At 33.8% G+C, this 20676-nt stretch overlaps 1 protein-coding gene across 1 annotated transcript in view; it reads right to left on the minus strand.

The window, feature by feature from the left end:
* LOC110098478 (5'-3' exoribonuclease 3) overlaps positions 1 to 18242 on the minus strand; it is a gene marked incomplete in the record, with an annotated part of 29778 nt that extends 11536 nt beyond the window's left edge. Inside the window, 14 exon segments of the mRNA XM_020825319.2 lie at positions 497 to 567; positions 1713 to 1808; positions 2206 to 2301; positions 2448 to 2816; positions 6387 to 6473; positions 6579 to 6656; positions 7457 to 7621; positions 7702 to 7851; positions 8221 to 8283; positions 11585 to 11704; positions 11841 to 12032; positions 13606 to 13682; positions 13856 to 13958; positions 17862 to 18242. Of these exon segments, the coding sequence (XP_020680978.1) occupies positions 497 to 567; positions 1713 to 1808; positions 2206 to 2301; positions 2448 to 2816; positions 6387 to 6473; positions 6579 to 6656; positions 7457 to 7621; positions 7702 to 7851; positions 8221 to 8283; positions 11585 to 11704; positions 11841 to 12032; positions 13606 to 13682; positions 13856 to 13958; positions 17862 to 18065 (1871 nt within the window).
* Positions 18243 to 20676: the final 2434 nt, after the last annotated feature.

Here is a 20676-nt window from a genome sequence, read left to right on the forward strand (position 1 = left end):
AGTCCAATAAACAATCATGCTTCAATGATTTTTCTTCCAAATAATCATTGAAGCGGGTAATTTGCATGCCCTTTATGCAAAATAGGTTAAAATTAGAGGGTACCTGCAGAGAAAACCCCATTTCCAATATGCCAAATTGAACGGTATTACGTACTAAAATTAAATAACCAGCAGAAACAGCCAAAGTGTTTGGTGCAGAAGGAAATCATATAATTGAGAAGTTGAACCACAATATTTAGGGGAATTCAATAACCAGAAGAGAGAGCTAGTGTATATTGAAGAATGAATCCATATAATAAAAAAGTAAAAATAGGAAATGGACACACTCTTCTGAATAGAAACCCCAGTATAACGAATTAAAAATGAAAATATCAAATTTTGTACTTATAAAGGTTACATTCTTTTCAATTACAAATTCAAATAAAAAAAAAGCTCTGCAATAGAAAAATAGTGCAAGAACTATTAATAATGGAATTAAGGACTTATTCGTGTTTACCATTGCCATGAGCAAACACCTTCATAATAATAATGCATCACCCAACACAATCCTTCCGTATACCGTAAAACCTAATGAATAAAAATTATTGAGATTATTACATATTAAATAATTAAAACAAAAGGTTAGACAGCATCAAACGCATGAAATTCCATAATCTAGAAACTGGAGAACTTCAAAACTAACCAAAAGATAAAAATTTTAAAAAACGTCATGGTCATGCATGCATGCAAGCCAAGAACTAGAGTCTTGCATCCTAAAAGTTTGAGCAGAAACTTCATGCTCATTCCAAGAGAACGAATGAGAACTTCCCAGGAACAAGAAGAAACAACAGCAACAATAACAACAACATCAAGCCTTTATCTCACTACGTTGGGTCGGCTACATGAATTTTTTTTCTCCATTATGTCCTATTAAAAGTCAAATTCTCGTTTAAATCTAATAAAAAAATGTCATTCCTAATATTTCCTAACCAAGTTTTTTAGGTCTGCCTCTACCTTTCTTAACATAAGTCAAATCTAATACATCTACTCTCCTAACCGGGTCATCGGAAGGCCACCGTTTTATGTGACCAAATCATCTAAGACGACTCTCTCTAATCTTATCTTCTACTAGAGCTATTCCAACCTTTTCTAGGAACAAGAAGAAAAATGAAACAAGAGTGCATTACACTGAAGTTTAAATTAGAATGCAAGTAGAACGGACAAATTTACACAACTTTAAGATCATCTTATCATAAAAAATAAATCAAGAAAAAATTTATCCAAATCAACTAATGTTACTTTTAACAGGAAAGTAACCTCTTCCGCTAGCTTACAATGGCTAAAATTACATGTTTCAGCAAGAAACAAGTAAAATTTTGCTTTGGCTTTGGTTTGATGACTATGCATAATTTACTTTTTAAGGCAGACAAAACAGTAACCTCTCAATCTCTCGTACATACAGTACGCTCAACTAATGCAATAAAAATGCTATATGAGATTTTCATAGACCTGACTTCAAGGGGGAAATCAGTAAATTGAGAGAGGAGGTTAGCATAGACATAAATGTAAGGAAAAAAAATAGCCATTTCAGGCATATTTTCTCAATAACGTCCAGTGAAGGGGCCCACTGCTGACATCAAAACTAACGAAGTAGAAGAAGCAACAACCAAATTTTAACACGTTCAATAATCAAGCATAAAAATCATTTGATAAAATTTACAAATAAGACTTACAACATCTCGTCTAATAAGCTCAATTTCTTCAGGGGATTTGGCAGAAAATTTGTCCTCATAGTATCTTTCTTTCCAACCTGGCTCTCCAAGTTTAACCTAAAACAAAATTGAAATTTTACCAGTAGTATCTCAAGAACTGTCGATTCAGATACATAATGTTAATTAAAGTGCAAAGAGTAATTACAAAATAAAAGTGCTATATATCACTGGGGAATAACAAGGAACAATCACAATCAAGCATATTTCAATTCCAATAAGAACTCGTCAGCCTCATAAATTTGCCAAATCTGTTGCTCAGCAGAAATTAATAAGAAAATAATAGGAATTAAAGAAGAGGTGATTAGCAGACATCCGGGTGAAATAAAAGCTTAATTTGACTTTAAAAAAATAGTATATAGTATATACAGAATTTTGATGTCAATTTCAGTCTAAATTAAGTAATGAATTTGATTTAGATGTTACACAGTAAATGCATATGCCTATAAAATCAAACCTTGTCTTCCTCTGGATTTTCAGTGTTGAAAAGATCAGATTTATCCCGTAACAGTCCTTTCAGCTTTGTTTTCAGCTCTTCCTTGTTTTCAATCATCTATGGTTTAGTAGATCAAAAGTAAACAAACTCAATGAAAATCAACAAATATGATCCCCAAAACATAGAACATAAGAAACATTTTGTAGAAAAAACTGAAAAAAAAGCAAATAAATAAATCCGATAATTGGCAATGATAAACTTACTTCGACTTCAAGACTGTTCTCAGCCTCAACAATTGCTCTCCCAATAGTTGCACCCTCTGTCGAAATGCGAGCAACCTTTTGTGCTCGAACATTAACACCTGCATTCTCAGGCACAACACTTTTGTTGGTCTTAAACTTAGATATTTCTGAAGTAGCTTTCCCAGATTCTCTGCCTTCTCTTCTAAGCTGTGGATTATGGGACTTGTAAGAAGACTGGATCTGTTGAAATGGGGAAGGGGAAGCCCCAGAAGCAAGACGTGAACCCTTGTAGCGATTTATAGCCACTATCTGATCAGGGTTCACTTGAGGATCCATATCATCTCCTCGCCTTGCTTGTGCTTTTTCACGTTTGATCCTTTCCGTTTGACGCTAGCAAAAGTCAGGAGAATGTTTAAAAGAAAACAAGCTGATATTAAATCTGTAAATATTTTAACATTCTTATAATGTTATCTGGGCCAGAAAGATTAAAGAAAAAAACACAGTCATATAAGAAAGCACACAAAAGTAGGTTGTAAGAAACATCATTAGTGAACAATTTCTACAGTGACAAAACTCGCGCTATGTAACGTAGAATTTATCCTTGAAATCAAAGCAGCACGCCTGATGATGAAACGGAATCAAATATAGTACCATAAACTTTCACCCAGTGAAAAGGGTTCCTTTCTCACAGGAAAAAAGATTCAATAGAACATTCGAAATGATTATAATTCCGAAAAGTTATAAATGAAATAAGTCTGATGTGAAACGTACATGCGAAGATGAGCTAATTAATGAATTTGCACGCTTAATTTTGAGAGCACAATAATAAACAAGATCTTATGCGGAATTGAACGACAAGATAAATATAAAAAAGGCACTTAGCTTAGGTTAAATCACATGACTAAAAGTTAAGTTTAAAAGGATAGCCAACTTAATCCGACATTGCATACATGGATCGTTTCAACAATAAATTCCAATACTAACAATAAGATTAGTCTATGAAAGATCCCTCACACATAATTTTATAATACACAAAATGTTTATTAAAGGTAAGCTTAAGTTTCCCCAAGAATATATATATATATGTGTGTGTGTGTGAAAATAGAAACAGATTATTTCTATAAATTAAATTGTTAATTAATTTCAAACTTAGAAAATTATACTGATCATTTATTAAAATTTAAAAGTAATGGGGTTCAGTTTAAGTTACAGTAGCAAAAAAGATTTTTCACGTACCAGCTCATGCAGTGGCTGATCTGATTAGTGCGGCAATCACATGGATGAAAAGTTGTTGGAGTTATATTATAACTAATTTATATATTAGTTAATTATTAAACCATTTCCCCATTCATTATTCCACCCGTAACTGGTCTCTGGAAATCAAAGCAGCTGCCTGCCGAGTGCAAAGCCACGATGCATATAGGAAGCGAGAGGGGAGGCCGCCTTAAGGGCTGTCATGGCTAAATCTCTAAAATCGGTAAAGGAAGAGAAGAAAGAGGGAAGGAAAAAGAAAGAATAAGGAGGAGGAGGCTAGGGATTAGGTAAGGAATCTGGTTTGAATAAAGAGAAGTTTAATTGAGGTAAGATTTTAATTTTTGGGTCTATCATAAATTTATTTCTAAGTTAGTAATTATTTATAAATTGTAAAATCATTATTTAGGTTGCCTATAAAAGTAAAAGTGATCGGAGTATTCAAGGGATCAAATCCATCTTACTAACCTATAAAATAAGGTGATATACCAATCTCTAGTGCAGAAAGCGGCAGATATTTAAAGTACAGAAAGTGGCAAATTTTAAAATCTAACTTTTATAGCATTTCGTCATATTAATCATAGGATGAAAATGTTGGCAACAAGAATAGTTTCAGTTTTATGATCATTTTTGTTCATTGTGAATTTATTTTATATATACAACATTTTTTAGTATTTCATCATTTTTGTTCATTTTTTAGGATCCATATCTTTACTTGTGCTGGTCTTTCATCCTTATCACACGTAAGTAAAGAAATGATAAGAGAGGTGATTTCCTTTACAAATGAAGTGTCAATCTATCAAAAAAAAATCTTAAGTAAAAGTCCCTGTAGCATTTTAGCAACCAAGAACAGGGACATATCATAAAATATTCAAAATTACTTCAAGGCTCAACAATAAACTTAAGACAGAATAACCAAATGTTATGATATATAAGATCTAGCACTCACAAGCAAATTTGTAAAACATATTACTGAGGTAAATATTGCACCTTCCACGTTATTCTATGATATAACAAGAACAAAACTTGTATCACAACTCTTTAAAGATACCCAAGTCAAATAAATATGATACATCAAATAAGAAATAAAATAATAACATAAAATTCATAACCAGAAAACAAAAACTTGACGCTAAAGAAAATGAACAGCAATTTCCTATCCTTCATAATGAACTATGATACAGAATAATTAGATCACTAAAATTACTAAAAAAAAACTCAGAGCAAAAAGAATATGGTTCTAATAGATCTAATTAATAACATCATTATACCATTTAAAAACATAGTGTAAACCAGGTGTAACACCTAGAGATAATTTAAAAAAAAAAACACATTTAGCAATCTAATATTAAAAGAAAGTGCTCAGCAGAATCACTGGACTATGGAGCAAAAGAACTGTTGGAAACACAATCCAAGGCACTCTGTTAGACATCAACACAATTTATTGGATCTCAAAACTGTACAAAGTGAAACTCGATCTACGATCATGCTCTAGATCATGGAAGAGCGAACTACAAACATAAAAGTCTATCAAAAAGAAAAAAGAACCAAATATATTTAGTCTATCAAAGAAGAAAAAAGAACCAAATAACATCGGCACTATAATCCGAAAAAGACAGCAGCCCATCTTCGGCCAAAAAATTACCAAACAAATGGTTTACGCCATTAGGTTTACACACATGGTTCAGCTAGCAAGCACTAGTTTTATTTATTTTATTTTAACATATGTTAGTATTAATGCTATATACATATATATATATTGATGAGGTCATCGATCAACGGTTCAGACACGTATATCGCCGGAAGCATCGCCGATCGATGGCCACGATTCAGCTATATTGTTATATTTAGTCTTTTTTGTTTTATAGACCAGTTATTTACTGTAAAACCAGTCTACTCAATTAGTTTAAATACCCTCTTATTGTAAGAAATTAATTATGGAATGAATAACTTTCTGAATTCTCTCTCCTGTCTTCCTCTCTTTCTCTCTTGGGGTCCACACCTACTCTAAATATGTTTTCCCTTTTTGGATTGCCAAGAAGAATATCATGCTCCTCTTCTTAAACTGAATCAACGAGGAAGTAGAGGGCACTTGAATTGCGCCTCACATCACAAAGAGCATTAAGAATCAAATCCTTACACCTCTCTAGTTACATGCGGGTCTTGCACTTGATAACATTTTGATAAAAAAAACAATGATTGTGTTCAGAGAATTGTAATAAGAATGTGTAGGAAATTATTACTTTTAGCCCACCAACGGTAGTTACAGTTGAAACTAACAAGGCAACGGCAAATTATTGGGTCAGGTGACCGAACGCAGAGATAGGTTCGGATAATAATAAAATATTATTTTAAAATTAGCGCAACTAAAGCGCAACTAAAGCGCAACTAAAGCGCAACCAAAGCGCAACTAAAGCGCAAGTCAAAAAGCGCAACAAAAGCGCAAGGTGACGCGGCAAATTTTTATTGGCTGTCCGAACTTATCTTTTGGCTCCGGTCACCTGACCCAATAATTTGCCCAAGGCAACACACCAATAAAATAACATTTTAAAATCAACCTCGAAATTGCAACACACCGATAACATGGCACAAGTATCCTCATTGACAGCAGCAATAATTCTAAAGTGATTTGTATTTCATCAATAAAATGAGCTTCATAAATATGCATGATAAAAATGATATTTTCCCCTAACTAGTTATTAAAAATACCTGATGTAAGCGAGCTCTCTTTTGAAATATTCTATCCTCATAAGACCCAACTGCCTGAATAAAATGCTCAACTCTGCTCAAATTCGGCTGGTAATAAGAGAGAATCCATGTCACTACTACAGCAGAATATACCACCATGTGCCAAGTCAGAATTGTCTATATTAAATGTAGAAAGTATACAAAACCACATACCTTCCATGAGTCTGTCAAATAGCCCTGCATGGCATTAAATTCCTTCTTATAAACAGCCATAAGTAAATTTATTGCGCCCTGTTAGTCAAGCATAAGCTAAATGATAAAAATGCTGAGGCCATAATCCAAGGCACGATAGAAGACATCACACGGACATGAAATATCATCTAATATACATAGATAGAGAACTCTAGCTAAACCATATTCTACTAGAGAGATGCATCATAAAATGAGTAGAGAATCAAGCTTCAACTGGAAACATTTAACCAAATGCTATGTTGTGGAAGTATGAGGCCATTGGTTGAGTACTGCACCACATCTGCTTCGTTGAGCAAGGTCTTAAGATGAGAAGAGAGGTAGCTGAGCATTCGGTCAGACAGAAATGTGTGCAAGTCTGCATATATGTGCATGCCCATGCGTGTCTAAGGGTGGTGCAGCTTTCAACAGGGAGAATCGAGAGCAAGAGTGACTACGGCTTCATTTGGGACAAATTTCTTACTGTTTTACTTTTTAGATCATATTTATGTTTGACCATTATATTTTGCTGCTTCCAAAAAAATTTTGTAGAAGGAAGATGTTTTCTACAACCTTAAAAAATTATTTTCTCTACAGCAGCTTTACAAAATAGTACAAAAGCTATCCCAAATGAAACTTAAGAGACACTATAGATTTGCTACAGAAGTGCTTAAACTGAGTAAAATTGGAAGGTCGTGGGCAACAGAAAATGCAACTGATAAGACCGCATCATTGGTTTTTCAGAAGCTGGAAGAAAATATAGCTTCTTTGACATTGAATGAACAAGAACTTGAGGTATGATTTTTCAACATTTATATATGCAACAAACTTAAAAACATTAATGCTTCACATGAACAACAAACCTCACGGATTTCCAGCGTTGGCATATGTGGAAGAAAATCATTTCCAACAAAGAAACACATAAAGATGAAATCATCAACTATTCGCTCAAAATCCACCTCGAAGGGAGGACTAGGCAATCTAAATTCATATTCCAAATACTCTCGAAGAGTCCAGATGTTGAGAAACTGCAATATCACAGAAATCAGGTAAATGAATGACAGCTTACATAAACTATATGATTGATTAAATCTAATAATTGACATGCCTGGTAAGGTTTCTTTGCAACTACATCGCTATCACCCTTCTCATCAAATTCACCGGATTTTCTTTTGGCATTTCCTTGGCAATCGGCTGCTAAATGGCCCATCTGGCCACATAAGAAGCATTTGTCTTGCTGTCCAGGAGTGAAGACAATCTAATATTGCCAAGCGATTATGCAGGTAAGTTTCCAGTGGGGTCATGAAGGTTTGCATTTGAAGAAAAATCATAGTGCATATTTTGGGATAGGATTTCAGCTAAGATGCGTATGTACAATCCAAAAAAAATCGCATTGAAGATATAAAATCCATGATAAAACAAAATAAACTAAAAATTACATGTCGGCCAGCTCCAAAATGTATTAATCAAAAGCCAAAAGGGGAGGAGTGAGATGGATAAAAAAAAGCAACTGAAAAGAATGTTAGGAATCAGATGGATAAAAAAGAGGTGTATAAGCAGCCGTTTCTGTCACAGAAGCATAATTAAGTTATTTACGTAAAAGAAAACAAAAGAAGATAGCACTTGCCTCTCTCAAAATTGAAAAATGCACCTCATGCGTGGCCAGAGCTAACATGATCAAATCTGCATCCTGTGCAAAAATTAAACCAATGTATAACACTTTAAAAGATAAGAAACTTATACATAATAACGATATCAAATGGAATCGAAGCTGTACTAATACTCTGTTTCAGAGTACTATAAGAATTAAGAGCTGGAACAGGAAATAACATTTTTTCCACCACAATCAAATTCTGAATTTATGGGGGAAGAGAAAAATGAAACTTGTATCAATAACATCAGTTTTAATCCTAAATACTGGGTTAAAAATCCAAAAACAGAAATATAAGACAGTAGAAACAGATTGACATTATTCGGCCAAGTAAAATAGAAAAAAAAAACGTATAATAGGAAAAAAGGGTGAGTTAAAAGGCTGAGAGCTAGAATTAAAACATAAGTCTGTGAAAGAAAAAGGACTAAAAAGTATGGCCAGAAATTATTCAGTAACATCAATGTACATTCGAATTAACACCAAATTTAGTATAAACAATAATGAAAACAAATTGGACAAAGAAATCAAATGCTAAATAGTCAATACAATAATCATGACCATTATAATGAACAACAAATTTAGATCTTGAAGATATGTTAGAATCGAGAGGATTGAATAAAAGCAGATGGAAATCAAATGCCAAGCCTCTCCATAATGCAAGGGTAAGGCTGCATCTATCCTGTACCCGTTCACAAATTATAGTGAGCTCATGCATTCCATACAACCTTTTTTTTTTCAAATAAAAGGTAAACCTTTAAAACTTGCACATACTCAACACAACATTTCCGGGAGTAAATAGAAGATTGTGTTCCAAATTGCTGTTAATACGATGCCAAAACAATCAATAATATGACAAAAAACTGGAAATGTAAACACCGTAGAAACAGTAAAACAAAATTTTCATCTTTAACTGTATGCCACATACCAAAGAAATATGAAATGGAATTATAGCAAAAAGTTAATTAACACAATATTAGAACAACTAAGAATTGAACCACTTTATTCAGGGATAACAGAAATTCAAAAGTAGGATAAATTGAGCTGCCATTTATGTTCCTAAGGACATAAATATTAAACATTCTGGTGAAGACTTCAAGTAAAACAAATGTGACAAATAAGACCTCAACTTTCTACGCAATTTCCTACTGTAACAAATGTACAGCCATTCTCGGTAAAAGAAAATTACAAAAAGCAAGAAGTAGATACAAGTTTGATACCAAAAAGAGAGCTTAATAGCATGAGGAAGATTAATGCAGGAATTGGCCTCAGCATTTCATTGATAGTTATCACTCACATTAAAGAACCCATAAACCTAGGGTATCTACTCTCTTACACAGCATTGCAAATTTTGAATTACTAAGTGTTTGTTTAGCATCACCTTTTGTTTATGTTTTCTGTTTTTCATTTCACTTCAAATTCAAACAAAACAAGCATATAGTGTTTAAATGTGTTTTTTAATTATTTTTTTAGCAAATCAAGTTGTTTACAAAAGCACACAAAACAATTTTTAGGTGTTTTCATTATTTTTCAAGCCCTACCTCATGCCTGCTGCCAGCCAACCACAAAACCAAAACATAGTAAATTTTCACCTGGTCCTCGGGCTGCAAACGAAACGAACCGAACCGAGTCGAGTATATGAGTGTTCATGTTTAAGTTCGTTAATTATTAGCTTGTTCAAGTTCGGTTCGTGTTTGATTCGAGCTTTATTGTTTTTGTTCATGTTTGGTTCGTTTAAATTAATGGTGTTCGTATTTGGTTCATGTTTCGTTTGTTTGAGTGCTTAACAAGCTTTAAACAAACAAGCCTTAACTAGCTCTGTTCGTTAACATATTTAGAGAATTTTTTTAAACTATCAAACAAGCATTTTCATGAACAAATCTAACAAGTATTCTTAAGTTATCAAATGATCAAGATCTAACGATGTAATATAATAAATTAGCAATTGTAAGAAAATTAAAACTAAAACATATATTATAATAATTAATTACTTTAAAATTTATTAATTAAAAATAATTATATCCTTATGTTATAATAAATTCAAATATTTATATTATGTCTATTTATCAATTTTATAATTAAATATTGATCAAGTTTTTATCGAGCTTATTCACGAGTTCTGAATCGAACACGAATCGAGCTTCTTATCAAGCTTAATGTCAAGCATGTTCACAAGCTTCAAATGATGTTGTTCGTGAACATAAATAAACCGAACACATTAGTGTTCAAGCTTGTTTATTTAAAGATCGAGTATTAAAAATGTTGTTCAAGTTTGTTTGTTTAATTGGTTAAACGATCACAAACGAGCTTTAATCGAACTAAGCAATGAGTAGCTCGTCAAATGTTTGGTTCACTTGCAACCCTAGGTCCACTAACATCTCCAGCCATGGCACCACCATCCTCTTCCAAACCGCAAAACAAATCGACTCAAGTAATATCCAAGAAAAATAAAACAGCTTAAGATATCAAACATATTTTAATTCCATATTAGAACATAAGCAAAATAAAATAAGAAACAAAAATAAAAATGATAAAAAAACTAACCCTATATCTTATCTCTTTCCCTCACTTCCACTCCCCATACTAGAGGTACGTAACTTGCTTCATATATATCCCTATTCAGCACATTGCAATTTTTTCATCGGAACCAAGATGTAGTATTTTTAACCGTCGATATACATATAACAACTTTAAAAAATTAACTGTCAAAGACATTTTTTGTTTTTTCATCTTTGAGTTGCTCGATATATCTTTTCACATATATCTAATTCACATACCAATCTATCTTTCACCAGAACATTGTATCTTTGCTATTTTTCAATTTATTGAAATTAATTTGTTTCTTAATGGAAGTCTTTGTAAAATAATAAAGAGTGATTGTCCTCCTAACATATCCACCATTTTCTCACTGCCTGTATATCTTCATGTAGCTGATTGGGTTGTCGTCAAAGAGTGAACATTCCAAATATTTCGAGGCTAAACCAAAAAAAAAAAACTACATGTTTCTAAAAGCAAGAATATTTCACAGAAATACATTACAAATTTCAGCCAACCAAGACTTAAATACAAGGATTATATAACTGTGATCAACAAGAAAAAATACATTAAGTAGCCAAAATTTTGAAGAAATAAATATTGAAAAAAATATCTATTAGATGCTCAAATAATTGAAATAGATTTCATACTGAAATACACTATGTGCGCAAAAAGACAATCATTTAAAAACCAATATCAAAGCATGCTCACCAATCACTCAGATTTTAACACAAATACATGCATCAGGTAAGCATCTCTTATCCCATAATACATAAAAGAAAAAATCCACAATCAGAAAAGATCATACCAGACCATACAAGCAGTGCCGAGTATTAGGATTAAAACCAGGCAGATTTCGTTGAAGGCGGATATATGACATAATTTTATGCTCCCCTTCACCGGGAACATTTGCATCAGAAAGTATAACCTTCAATAAAATTAGTTATAAGAATAATTTAGTATTTAACCACATTAACCATAAACATATGGAGTAAAGTCAGGTGTAAAACTGACAAGAATAAGAGATCCAAGCTACGAGAGAAGTGAACTCTCTATGCACATACTTCTATATGCTTCCAACCAGGGTCATAATTTAGCCTCAGATGAATGTAGTACTGCAGTGCTACAGACAGAATAGACATAAACTCAGTCCCAGGAGTAATAATATTTGAATCAAAAACTTCTGATTCCTTCTTTGGTGGAAGCTTTCTTCCTTCCCTCTCAAATTCTAGCCGCAATCGGTCCTCTTCAGCAGCCTACATGGTAAGGAAAAAAAAGGGGGAAAATTAACAAGAGGTCCATGCGTTGACCTATACTTATTCTTTACTCTTCCAACTTTTAAGTATTACACCTTAATCTTTTGTAAGGACCATATGTATTCTTTATTCCTTTTTTTCCTCATCATTTCAACCTTAAGAGAAATATCTAAAATGCCTATTAAACGCTTTCTAATAACCAGATTCAAACAATTAGTAAACAAATTCTACTAATAAATGAATGCATACAAACACATATATTTCTAATAATTAGATCCATAATACAGAAATTAAGCCATTACCTCTACCCAAACTCTGGAATAGAAAACTTTCTAGGACGAAACAGCTCATATATCCAAACCCACTATAGCTTAAAGCAAAGCTTAACTTTTAATCAGTATCACTACGAAAATTCTAATAACCAATTAGGAAGAATTTGCACAGTTAAGCTTGATGTCACACATAAAATTTATATGCAAAAAAATTTGCTTGTGTGGCCCATGCAATTGCCATATGTTATTTGTATTTCACCACATGTAACCAAAACAAAGAAATGGGAACCAAAACAGTGTTTGTCTTAGGCTAAGTTACATGTACTCTCAGCCACTAAGTGTATTCCTTATGACCAGTTTTTTTACACCCTAAATCATAGCACCTGAGTTTGTAGCAATTAACAATAAATACTGCATAAAGTTCTACCAATTACAGAACTAATTATAATCCTAAAGTAAAAGGTTTCAAAAAAATAGCTACTATTGCTTATCTCTGAAAAACCATGCTTCCAATTACATGGATAGACAATCAGACAAACATTATCATCACACGATATTTCTAAAGTTCTATAAAAATAAAACAGCCTAAAATTTTCAGGCATAACACAGAGTGATTGATGAGTAAAAATTTGTTCTAAAGGAACAAATGGCGTTCCCGCTTCCCTCCCCATCTAACTCTAATCACGTACATTACTGGCACTTTTCTGCTGCAAATATTTTATCAGCACATAAGAAGTATCTATACACGCACCGTAGCACAATAAATATCATGCCAGCAGTTGATCTCCAGTAAAACAACACATGGCATTGTTCTGCAAGCATTAAAATTCGTTATCTTTCCATACTTCCCAAAAAAATTTTTAAAGAATGTTCTTAAATGCTAGCATAAGACACCCTTCAAAAACAGATTTCTTTAGCAAGTCTTACTATTACATTACATTTCCCTCCATTCAAAATCTTTCTTTTTTCTCATTCTCAAAAAGCTTCTGAAGAACCACCCTCACCAAATATTTTAAAATATAATAAAAAGCCCAAATATGGAAGATAGAAAAAGAAATGTTTGAAACTCGAGCAACACTGAGTTAAACTTTATGCCTTAAATCTAATAGGAAAGGTCAGCCCAGATTATCTGAATATTTGCTAGAATCCTTATTTCAGGGTTATTCAACCAAATAATAGCAATGCTAATAACATATTAGTTGAGCGAACTCATGTTTCTTACCCCAAGTGATAGGCAAGTACCTACATCATGAACTCAAGCATAGTATAAAGCACAAAATAAGACAAACAACTACACCCACCGCATCTGCTGCATCTTTAGCTGATCTGAAACGTCTAGAACGCTGCTGATTCATCTTAGCTCTTGGTGCAACGCCATCTGTCATTGCATTTTCAGATCACCATGAAGAAAAACAGACCAGAAAGAGCAGTTACAAAATGCATAAATTAACAACAAATAAAACTGGCAGCTATAGCATAGCTCAAGTAAATAAAATAATCCACAAGGAATTGGCATAAACTAGTTGCAAGAAAACTTAGAGAGACACTTACCAATAGCCATAAAAAGAAGTTTCCTAGGTCGTACCATGACAAAAAGCCTGTCAATGTAATCAAACATGCACTGGAAAACCTCATCAAAACTTGTTGGGCCGGGCTGTCAAAAATAATGTTAAAGAAATAAGTTTAAAAAGCAAACAAAAAAAATCATCATATTGAATTCAACAGGTACTAAAAATATAGTCATGTTAAACAAAAAATTGTATGTACGTGAGAGAATTTTCCTCAAGTTAGTTGAAAAAATAAAAGCTTGTTAAGTTTAACAATTCACCAAGGCTCATAAGCCAATTAACCACGATCATGATTATAAAAATAGAGAGAGATTAAGAATGAACAACTTAGTAATCTCATACCAAGAAGCCACTTAATAATCTCATACCAAGAAGCACACAATTATAAAGAAATTCCATGGAAAAAGAAAAAATTAGTGTAGTCCTATAAGAGTTTTTAAATTTAACTCTTTCATACAAAACAGCAAATAAAATGAAAAAAAAAACTGAAGCGTATTTGAAAACTTTCCAATAGTTCAGGTTGGTTCTAGGAAATATCCATATAGAACTTGGTTTTATATTAGGCACAGCCAAAGAAAACAGGTAATTTTATATTTGTCTGCACGATTAGAGATAACCCAAGCATGCATAGCTTCATGAGCCAAAGACCCCACTTTTACCATTTTTCACAAAGCTACCCATGACCCTCATCTCCTCCAAAGTCTATATGTGTGTGTGACTACAAATAGATGGATATAGCCAATGTGCATGAATAGGGACTAAACATTAAAGAAAGCTAATTATGGCACACTAACTGCAGTTCAAATACCCCATAAAAACCCCTTTCCAAATGTACGGTAAAGTCGACTAGAAAATTTTAGACGGACACAACTTTAATTGATATCCATTCTGAACCAACCGTAAGTCAACCTAAATTTAGAGCTTGAGCAGAGGGGAGCTCATTAAAATAAAAATAATAATAAATAATAAAAAAACAAAGGGGAGCTCATTCAAAGTTCACTCATCACCCATCCTACTCTAACATCAAATTTACAACTTTCACAAGTAGCAAACCAAGCATCTCACTCAACCAACATATCCTTGTGCATCTCTATAACTATGGTCTTCACAAAACACAAGTTGATTCCCAGTTAAGCTAAACTCGCTTTAGCATCCAACCCCAATAATTGAGAATCATCAGAAAAAAGATAGAGAGAGATTCTCCCATTCCATATCTAGTAGAATGAATTTACAACTTCACTCCTCAGCTTGCCTTCAAGTTCCTACTGGCAGTTTGGCACTAGCTTTAAAGTCATTGCAGCCAACTCAAATGCATTGAAACAATACAAAGAAGCACTTCCAATTTTCATTTCTAGAAGAATCAACAACTTCTCAGGTGACGCTTCTTAAACTTTACTCCCATATTTAATCTTCTACTTTGCAGCGAACAAACAAATCACAAGTAAAATTAGAAAAGGTAGAATTATATACAATGAAGTTATATTATCACTATCATTCTCCATGGCAGTACATCTCAACCCTCTGAATAAATTCAACTGAACTTAAATATCCAAGTTGCCCGCAAGAGGATGTTATTTGAACTAAAATGTACCCAACTACCCAGACACATTCTTCTATTATACTGAAATCTCATTAGGCATAAAATATGGTTTATTTAGGGCTGTGAATTTAGCTCTAAGGTCAAAGATCACTCAAAAATTGCATCATTGCTTGACTAAAATTACACTGGATCAAGGTCAATGAGTAGAATAGAAAAAAGCCTAACTTGCATTAAGCTTGAATAGTTAGAACATGGATCGAATCAATTAAGCTCGAGATTGGATAGAAATGTACATGGATGCATCATGCATGTATGAATGAAAGTACAAACATTTTTTTGCAACTACTTATATTTGAATTTATCTTAGGATAGCAAAGACCTCTGGCAATAATTGGGCAAAAACATTTTTTTACATCTACTTAACTAGCCATGTCTAGCACAAATCGAATTTAGTCCAAGCCAACCTATAATTGGCTTGGCCCAACCTAAGATCATATTGCATGACCTCACGCCAATCTTGAGACAAGGTTGGATTGGCTTGATATTTATTCATTAACAACCTAATTTTATTAATAATGATGAAAAAAAATTCCAATCTTCATGGTTTGTAAAACAATATATAAAAAATAAAAAATAAATCTATTTAATTCCAAAACAATAGAATTAGATCCCCATCATAAGTCCTCGGAGCACAATTTACCAAAATCTACACCCAAAAGCAATGTTTTCTTCATGACGCTATTAAATTTTATTTATCATAACTTGAAAAGGAAATACACTGCATTCATAAAAATGTAACTTACATTGTTGAGATGTTGAATTTTCATGCCAGGTGAAACAGTTTCAAATTGGGTATTTTGAATCGATTTCAATTGTTAAAAAAAAAAAATCAAACCACTTTTACTTTGATCAAATAATTATGGGTTTTTGCACAATGACAACAAGTTTTGAGTATTAAGACCCAAAATAACCAACCCAACATAAACAAATCCTCTTATGTGCATGTGCAATTAGCACTAGTTCATATGAACACATACAAACTGCTTTCAAAAAATATTATCATCAATGCATGGAGTATCATACTTGTAGCTGTAATTATCAATGTTAGCACCAAACAAAGCAAAATCTTTATTTGCTATATAGCGCATAAGTATTACTTTTATCCAAATTGAACATTTCAGATAGTAGCATCTCAAAATTAATCTCAGTTAAGCCAAATAAAACATAAATATTATATTTATTCATTTAACTTTACTCATAACCAAATAATAAACTATATAAAGTAAAAAAACAAAAAATTTATAGATGCTCATTATATATATATAGACACACACACAAATATATGGTAATAAATCTACATAAAATAATTACATCAACTGCTTTATCTTTAATTAATTATATTTAGAATTTCTGAAAATTATGAGGCTAACTAAAATTAAAATTGACAAAATAAAAAGCTAGTGATGCAGCATAACAATTGAAATTTTATCTCATTTGAAAAAATAAAAAAAGAATCTCAATTTTGTTCAAACAACAAGCTTCGTAAAATAAAACCTAAGCAATTTAATGGGAAAGACACGTTGAACAAGTGTGAGATTCTGCAGAATAGTTAAAAATGTTGCAGGAAGGTTTGCTTGATTCAGGACTAATTTGGGATGAGGATTGATTTAAGGATCAAATCCAGGCAAACAGTATATTTGTATCAATTAGGTGGTTGAATTAGCTAAGTGAGCTTGTTTAATGAATTGTGATCCGAAATCACCCTACCTGTGAATCAGAATTAGCTCTATCAAACAAATCGCAACTATGCTCGTACCAAACACATAGCTGCGCATGCTAAACACTGATTATTCTAATGCTATTTTGATCTCCAGAGATTATCTAACCCTAAATTCACTAATATTCGGTAGATTTAACTAAGTATCGAACCAAGCAGATTGCACATGTTATCACAAAATGCCTGTCTGAGCTTACTTATAGAAGCAGCCATCGTAGGAAGGCTAATTTCTATAGACATTCAATTCATTCATTTACTACTGTTGATATGTTACCGTATAAGTATTGAGTTCAATTTTGATTGAATGAGTAGTGCCGCAGACCAAGCTTGTAAGATACGTTTAGTTCATTTACATTTGTTGTTCGATCCTTGCTATTTCACAACAGTTCATGATCCAACATAGTGTTCTACGTGCTATATTGTAGGGTAAACATGAGAATTCATAATGATTAAATTAATAACATGGGTATTTGACCGACAAATCCTAGTTTGCCCAAATTCAGATACTAGCTCGTAAGGATTGTATATTTTCCCTTTAACCCCACTCTGGATCGATCACTAAAACGAAAAGCAAGGTAACCAACTTCTCACCTGAAGTAAACCAAATGATAGGGAAACCAAGACAATCATGAAGAAATTAAGAGAGAAAGAAGAAGGCGCGTTGTTGCTTACGCGGTCCTCTGGATGGAAGCAAGGATGTATGATGCCATTCATATCGAGATACAGATTATCATATTCCAGTCCGTTTGGATTCGGCTTCGACGTATCGACGGGTATCTTGACATCTTCGATCTCCACTGGTTCCTCCTCTATCACGTCCACTACCACCATAGGATACTTCTCCGCAAGCCATCGGTAAAACGCCGGCACTCCCATTGATCTTCTATCTCTCTATCTCTCTCGGTGCCGGAAGTGAGGTTGTCGGGAACCCTAGGTGGCGGTGCCGAATCGTGTCGGATCAGGTTACCAGCACGAGACGGTCTAAGAAACCCTAGGTGGATAAAATTAAAGGCTGATTTTTGGAAATCCGTTGCATCGATAGATCCTACAGTAAATTGTATTATATTTCAATTGATTTATTAAATATAGATCAAAAATGATCACTCTATAAATAGCTTAAATCAGCTTTGGGATCATCAATCTACAATTCACATTAAGTATGCAGATTAGTGATTTAACTATATTCAAATATCAAGCCAAAATCAAATAAATGAATGCAATATAAAGTATAAAATTTATGTAATGTAGATTAAATTTATAAAAAAAAATTATATATTTGCATGGATGGGCCAGCAACGATGGTTGTTAGCGATGAGCAATAGTCTATGATGATAGACAACTAGCAAGCAGGGAATGCTAGGGGTTTAAATGAGTCAAATCGAGCTCAAGTTACTTTTGGCTTGAGCCTGATTTAATTAATTAATCGAGTTTGAGATTAATTTAACGAGTTTGAGCTTTATTTAATGAGTTCAAGTCGGTTCACGAGCTAACTCGTTTATTATGAAGGAGAGAAAATGATTATGATTTAAATAATTATTATAATAAAATGATAAAAAGAATGATAAATTATAAGAAAAATAATAAACAATAACTTAATATATAGTAAAGTAAGATATAATTTTCAAACATTTTTAATAATTTAGCACTTAAAATATTGAGTTTAATATACTTTCAGTATATTTTATATTAATATTTTTTAAATGAGTAAGCTTACGAGCTAACTAGTCGAGTTAGGGTTGTCTCAAGCTTAACTCGTTAACTCATTGAGCTTGGCTCACAAGCCATTTATCAATTTGAGCCTAAGCTAGCTCATGAGTCAACTTGACGACCTTACACCCCTTGTGGATGGCCAATGGTGGGGGTGAAAAATGGTGACAAGATGTTGGTGGATGGCGACAAGCGGCAAGCAATGGCAACGATCAGTGATGTTGGCCAAAGGCGGGGGTGAAAAATGGCAACTTGGCAAGTGACAATGAGCACGAGTATAATTGGCAGCCAATGATTGCTTACTATAGCCATTGACAGATAATTTATAATGTATTTAAATTCATCATATCGGACGGTTCAAACCGCAATTTAAGTTACCAAACAGTCTCCGATTTTGACGAGATTATACTCGAATCGAACGGATCGACGAGATAAATCCAACGAGCCCAAGATTGCTGAATTCCGACATCATTAAGGCCTTCAAATGCCCAACGAACGGTGCATGATCAAAGGATTCGATATCGGTCGTCCATTCAAAACACTCCCAATTCGCCCTTGATCTCATGCCTATTTACGGGCCATGCCACTCCAGAAAAACTATAAATAGAGCCCTCATTCTACACCAAAGGGACTCAAGTGAAGAGAGAGAAGAAGAAGAGAAGAATGAGGAGAAGGAAGAAGCTCCTCCTCGACCACCGCCAGAGCTCTTCCTGCCGCACGAACACGCCGGGATTCTGCCGGATATTTGGGAGAACGCCAGAATTCTTCCCAACTTCCACGGGATGTGGAAATTCTTCTCAATTAACGACATAGTTCCCTCCTAACGCCGAAACTCCGCCCAAGTGAGGCCGGAGTTCTCTTCGTCTACCAAACGTCGGACTTCTACCTGACACCTGCCTTCACTCTTCGCCAAGTTTCTACCGGGTGCTGGACTTCTACCGGTTATCGGACCTTCGTTGGATGTATATCCGAATATGGATTTCTTTCCATTGTTGGACTTCTACCTGACACCGTCCTTCTGACCTTCATCGTCAGACACAATCCTTCCTACCTCCCTCGCAAGGCAACTGTCCTTCTGACCTCTGCTGCCAACCGACTATGGTTCTCCTGACTTATGTCGCCCGCCGACTACAATCTTTCTAACCTCTGTCCCCCGCCAACTACGGTCCTCCTGACTTACGTCGCCCTCCGACTACAGTCCTTCCGACCTCCGTCGCTAGCCGACTACGGTCCTCCTGACTTACGTCTCCCACCGACTACAAGCCTTCCGACCTCCGTCGCCCGCTAACTACGGTCCTCCCGACCAAACGAACATGCCAATAGTGATTCTTTGTATTCACATCATGTAATGTACTCTATAAAATGTACATCAAGCTAAGGCCTTCTCCCAAGGAAGGGCCTCATTTGTAATCGACTGCAATACTAGTGGATTCATTCAAACTGGGCTAGGCCCCATGGTTTTTCCCCCTTTTCAGGGGTTTTCCACATAAAAATTTTGGTGTCTCATAAATATTAGACCCTCTCTCTTATCTGATTGTGTGCCGGATTTTCGTACAATGCTAAGATGATAAACTTTATATTCCTCTACCCTTCGCGAATACTCCTGGACGCAACAATAGTATATGGCTATATATCATAATAAAAAAAGTCATGATTATACAAAAATAAAAAAAATTCCTATAAAAATTCAAATATATTAGAAGCTACAATCTTACCTACTCAATTGACTTTTCCCCTTTCTCTAACATGAAATATAATACAAAATAGATGTAAGCCAGCA

The sequence above is a fragment of the Dendrobium catenatum genome, unplaced genomic scaffold (assembly GCF_001605985.2).
Source record: "Dendrobium catenatum unplaced genomic scaffold, ASM160598v2 fragScaff_scaffold_984, whole genome shotgun sequence".
NCBI lineage: Eukaryota > Viridiplantae > Streptophyta > Magnoliopsida > Asparagales > Orchidaceae > Dendrobium > Dendrobium catenatum.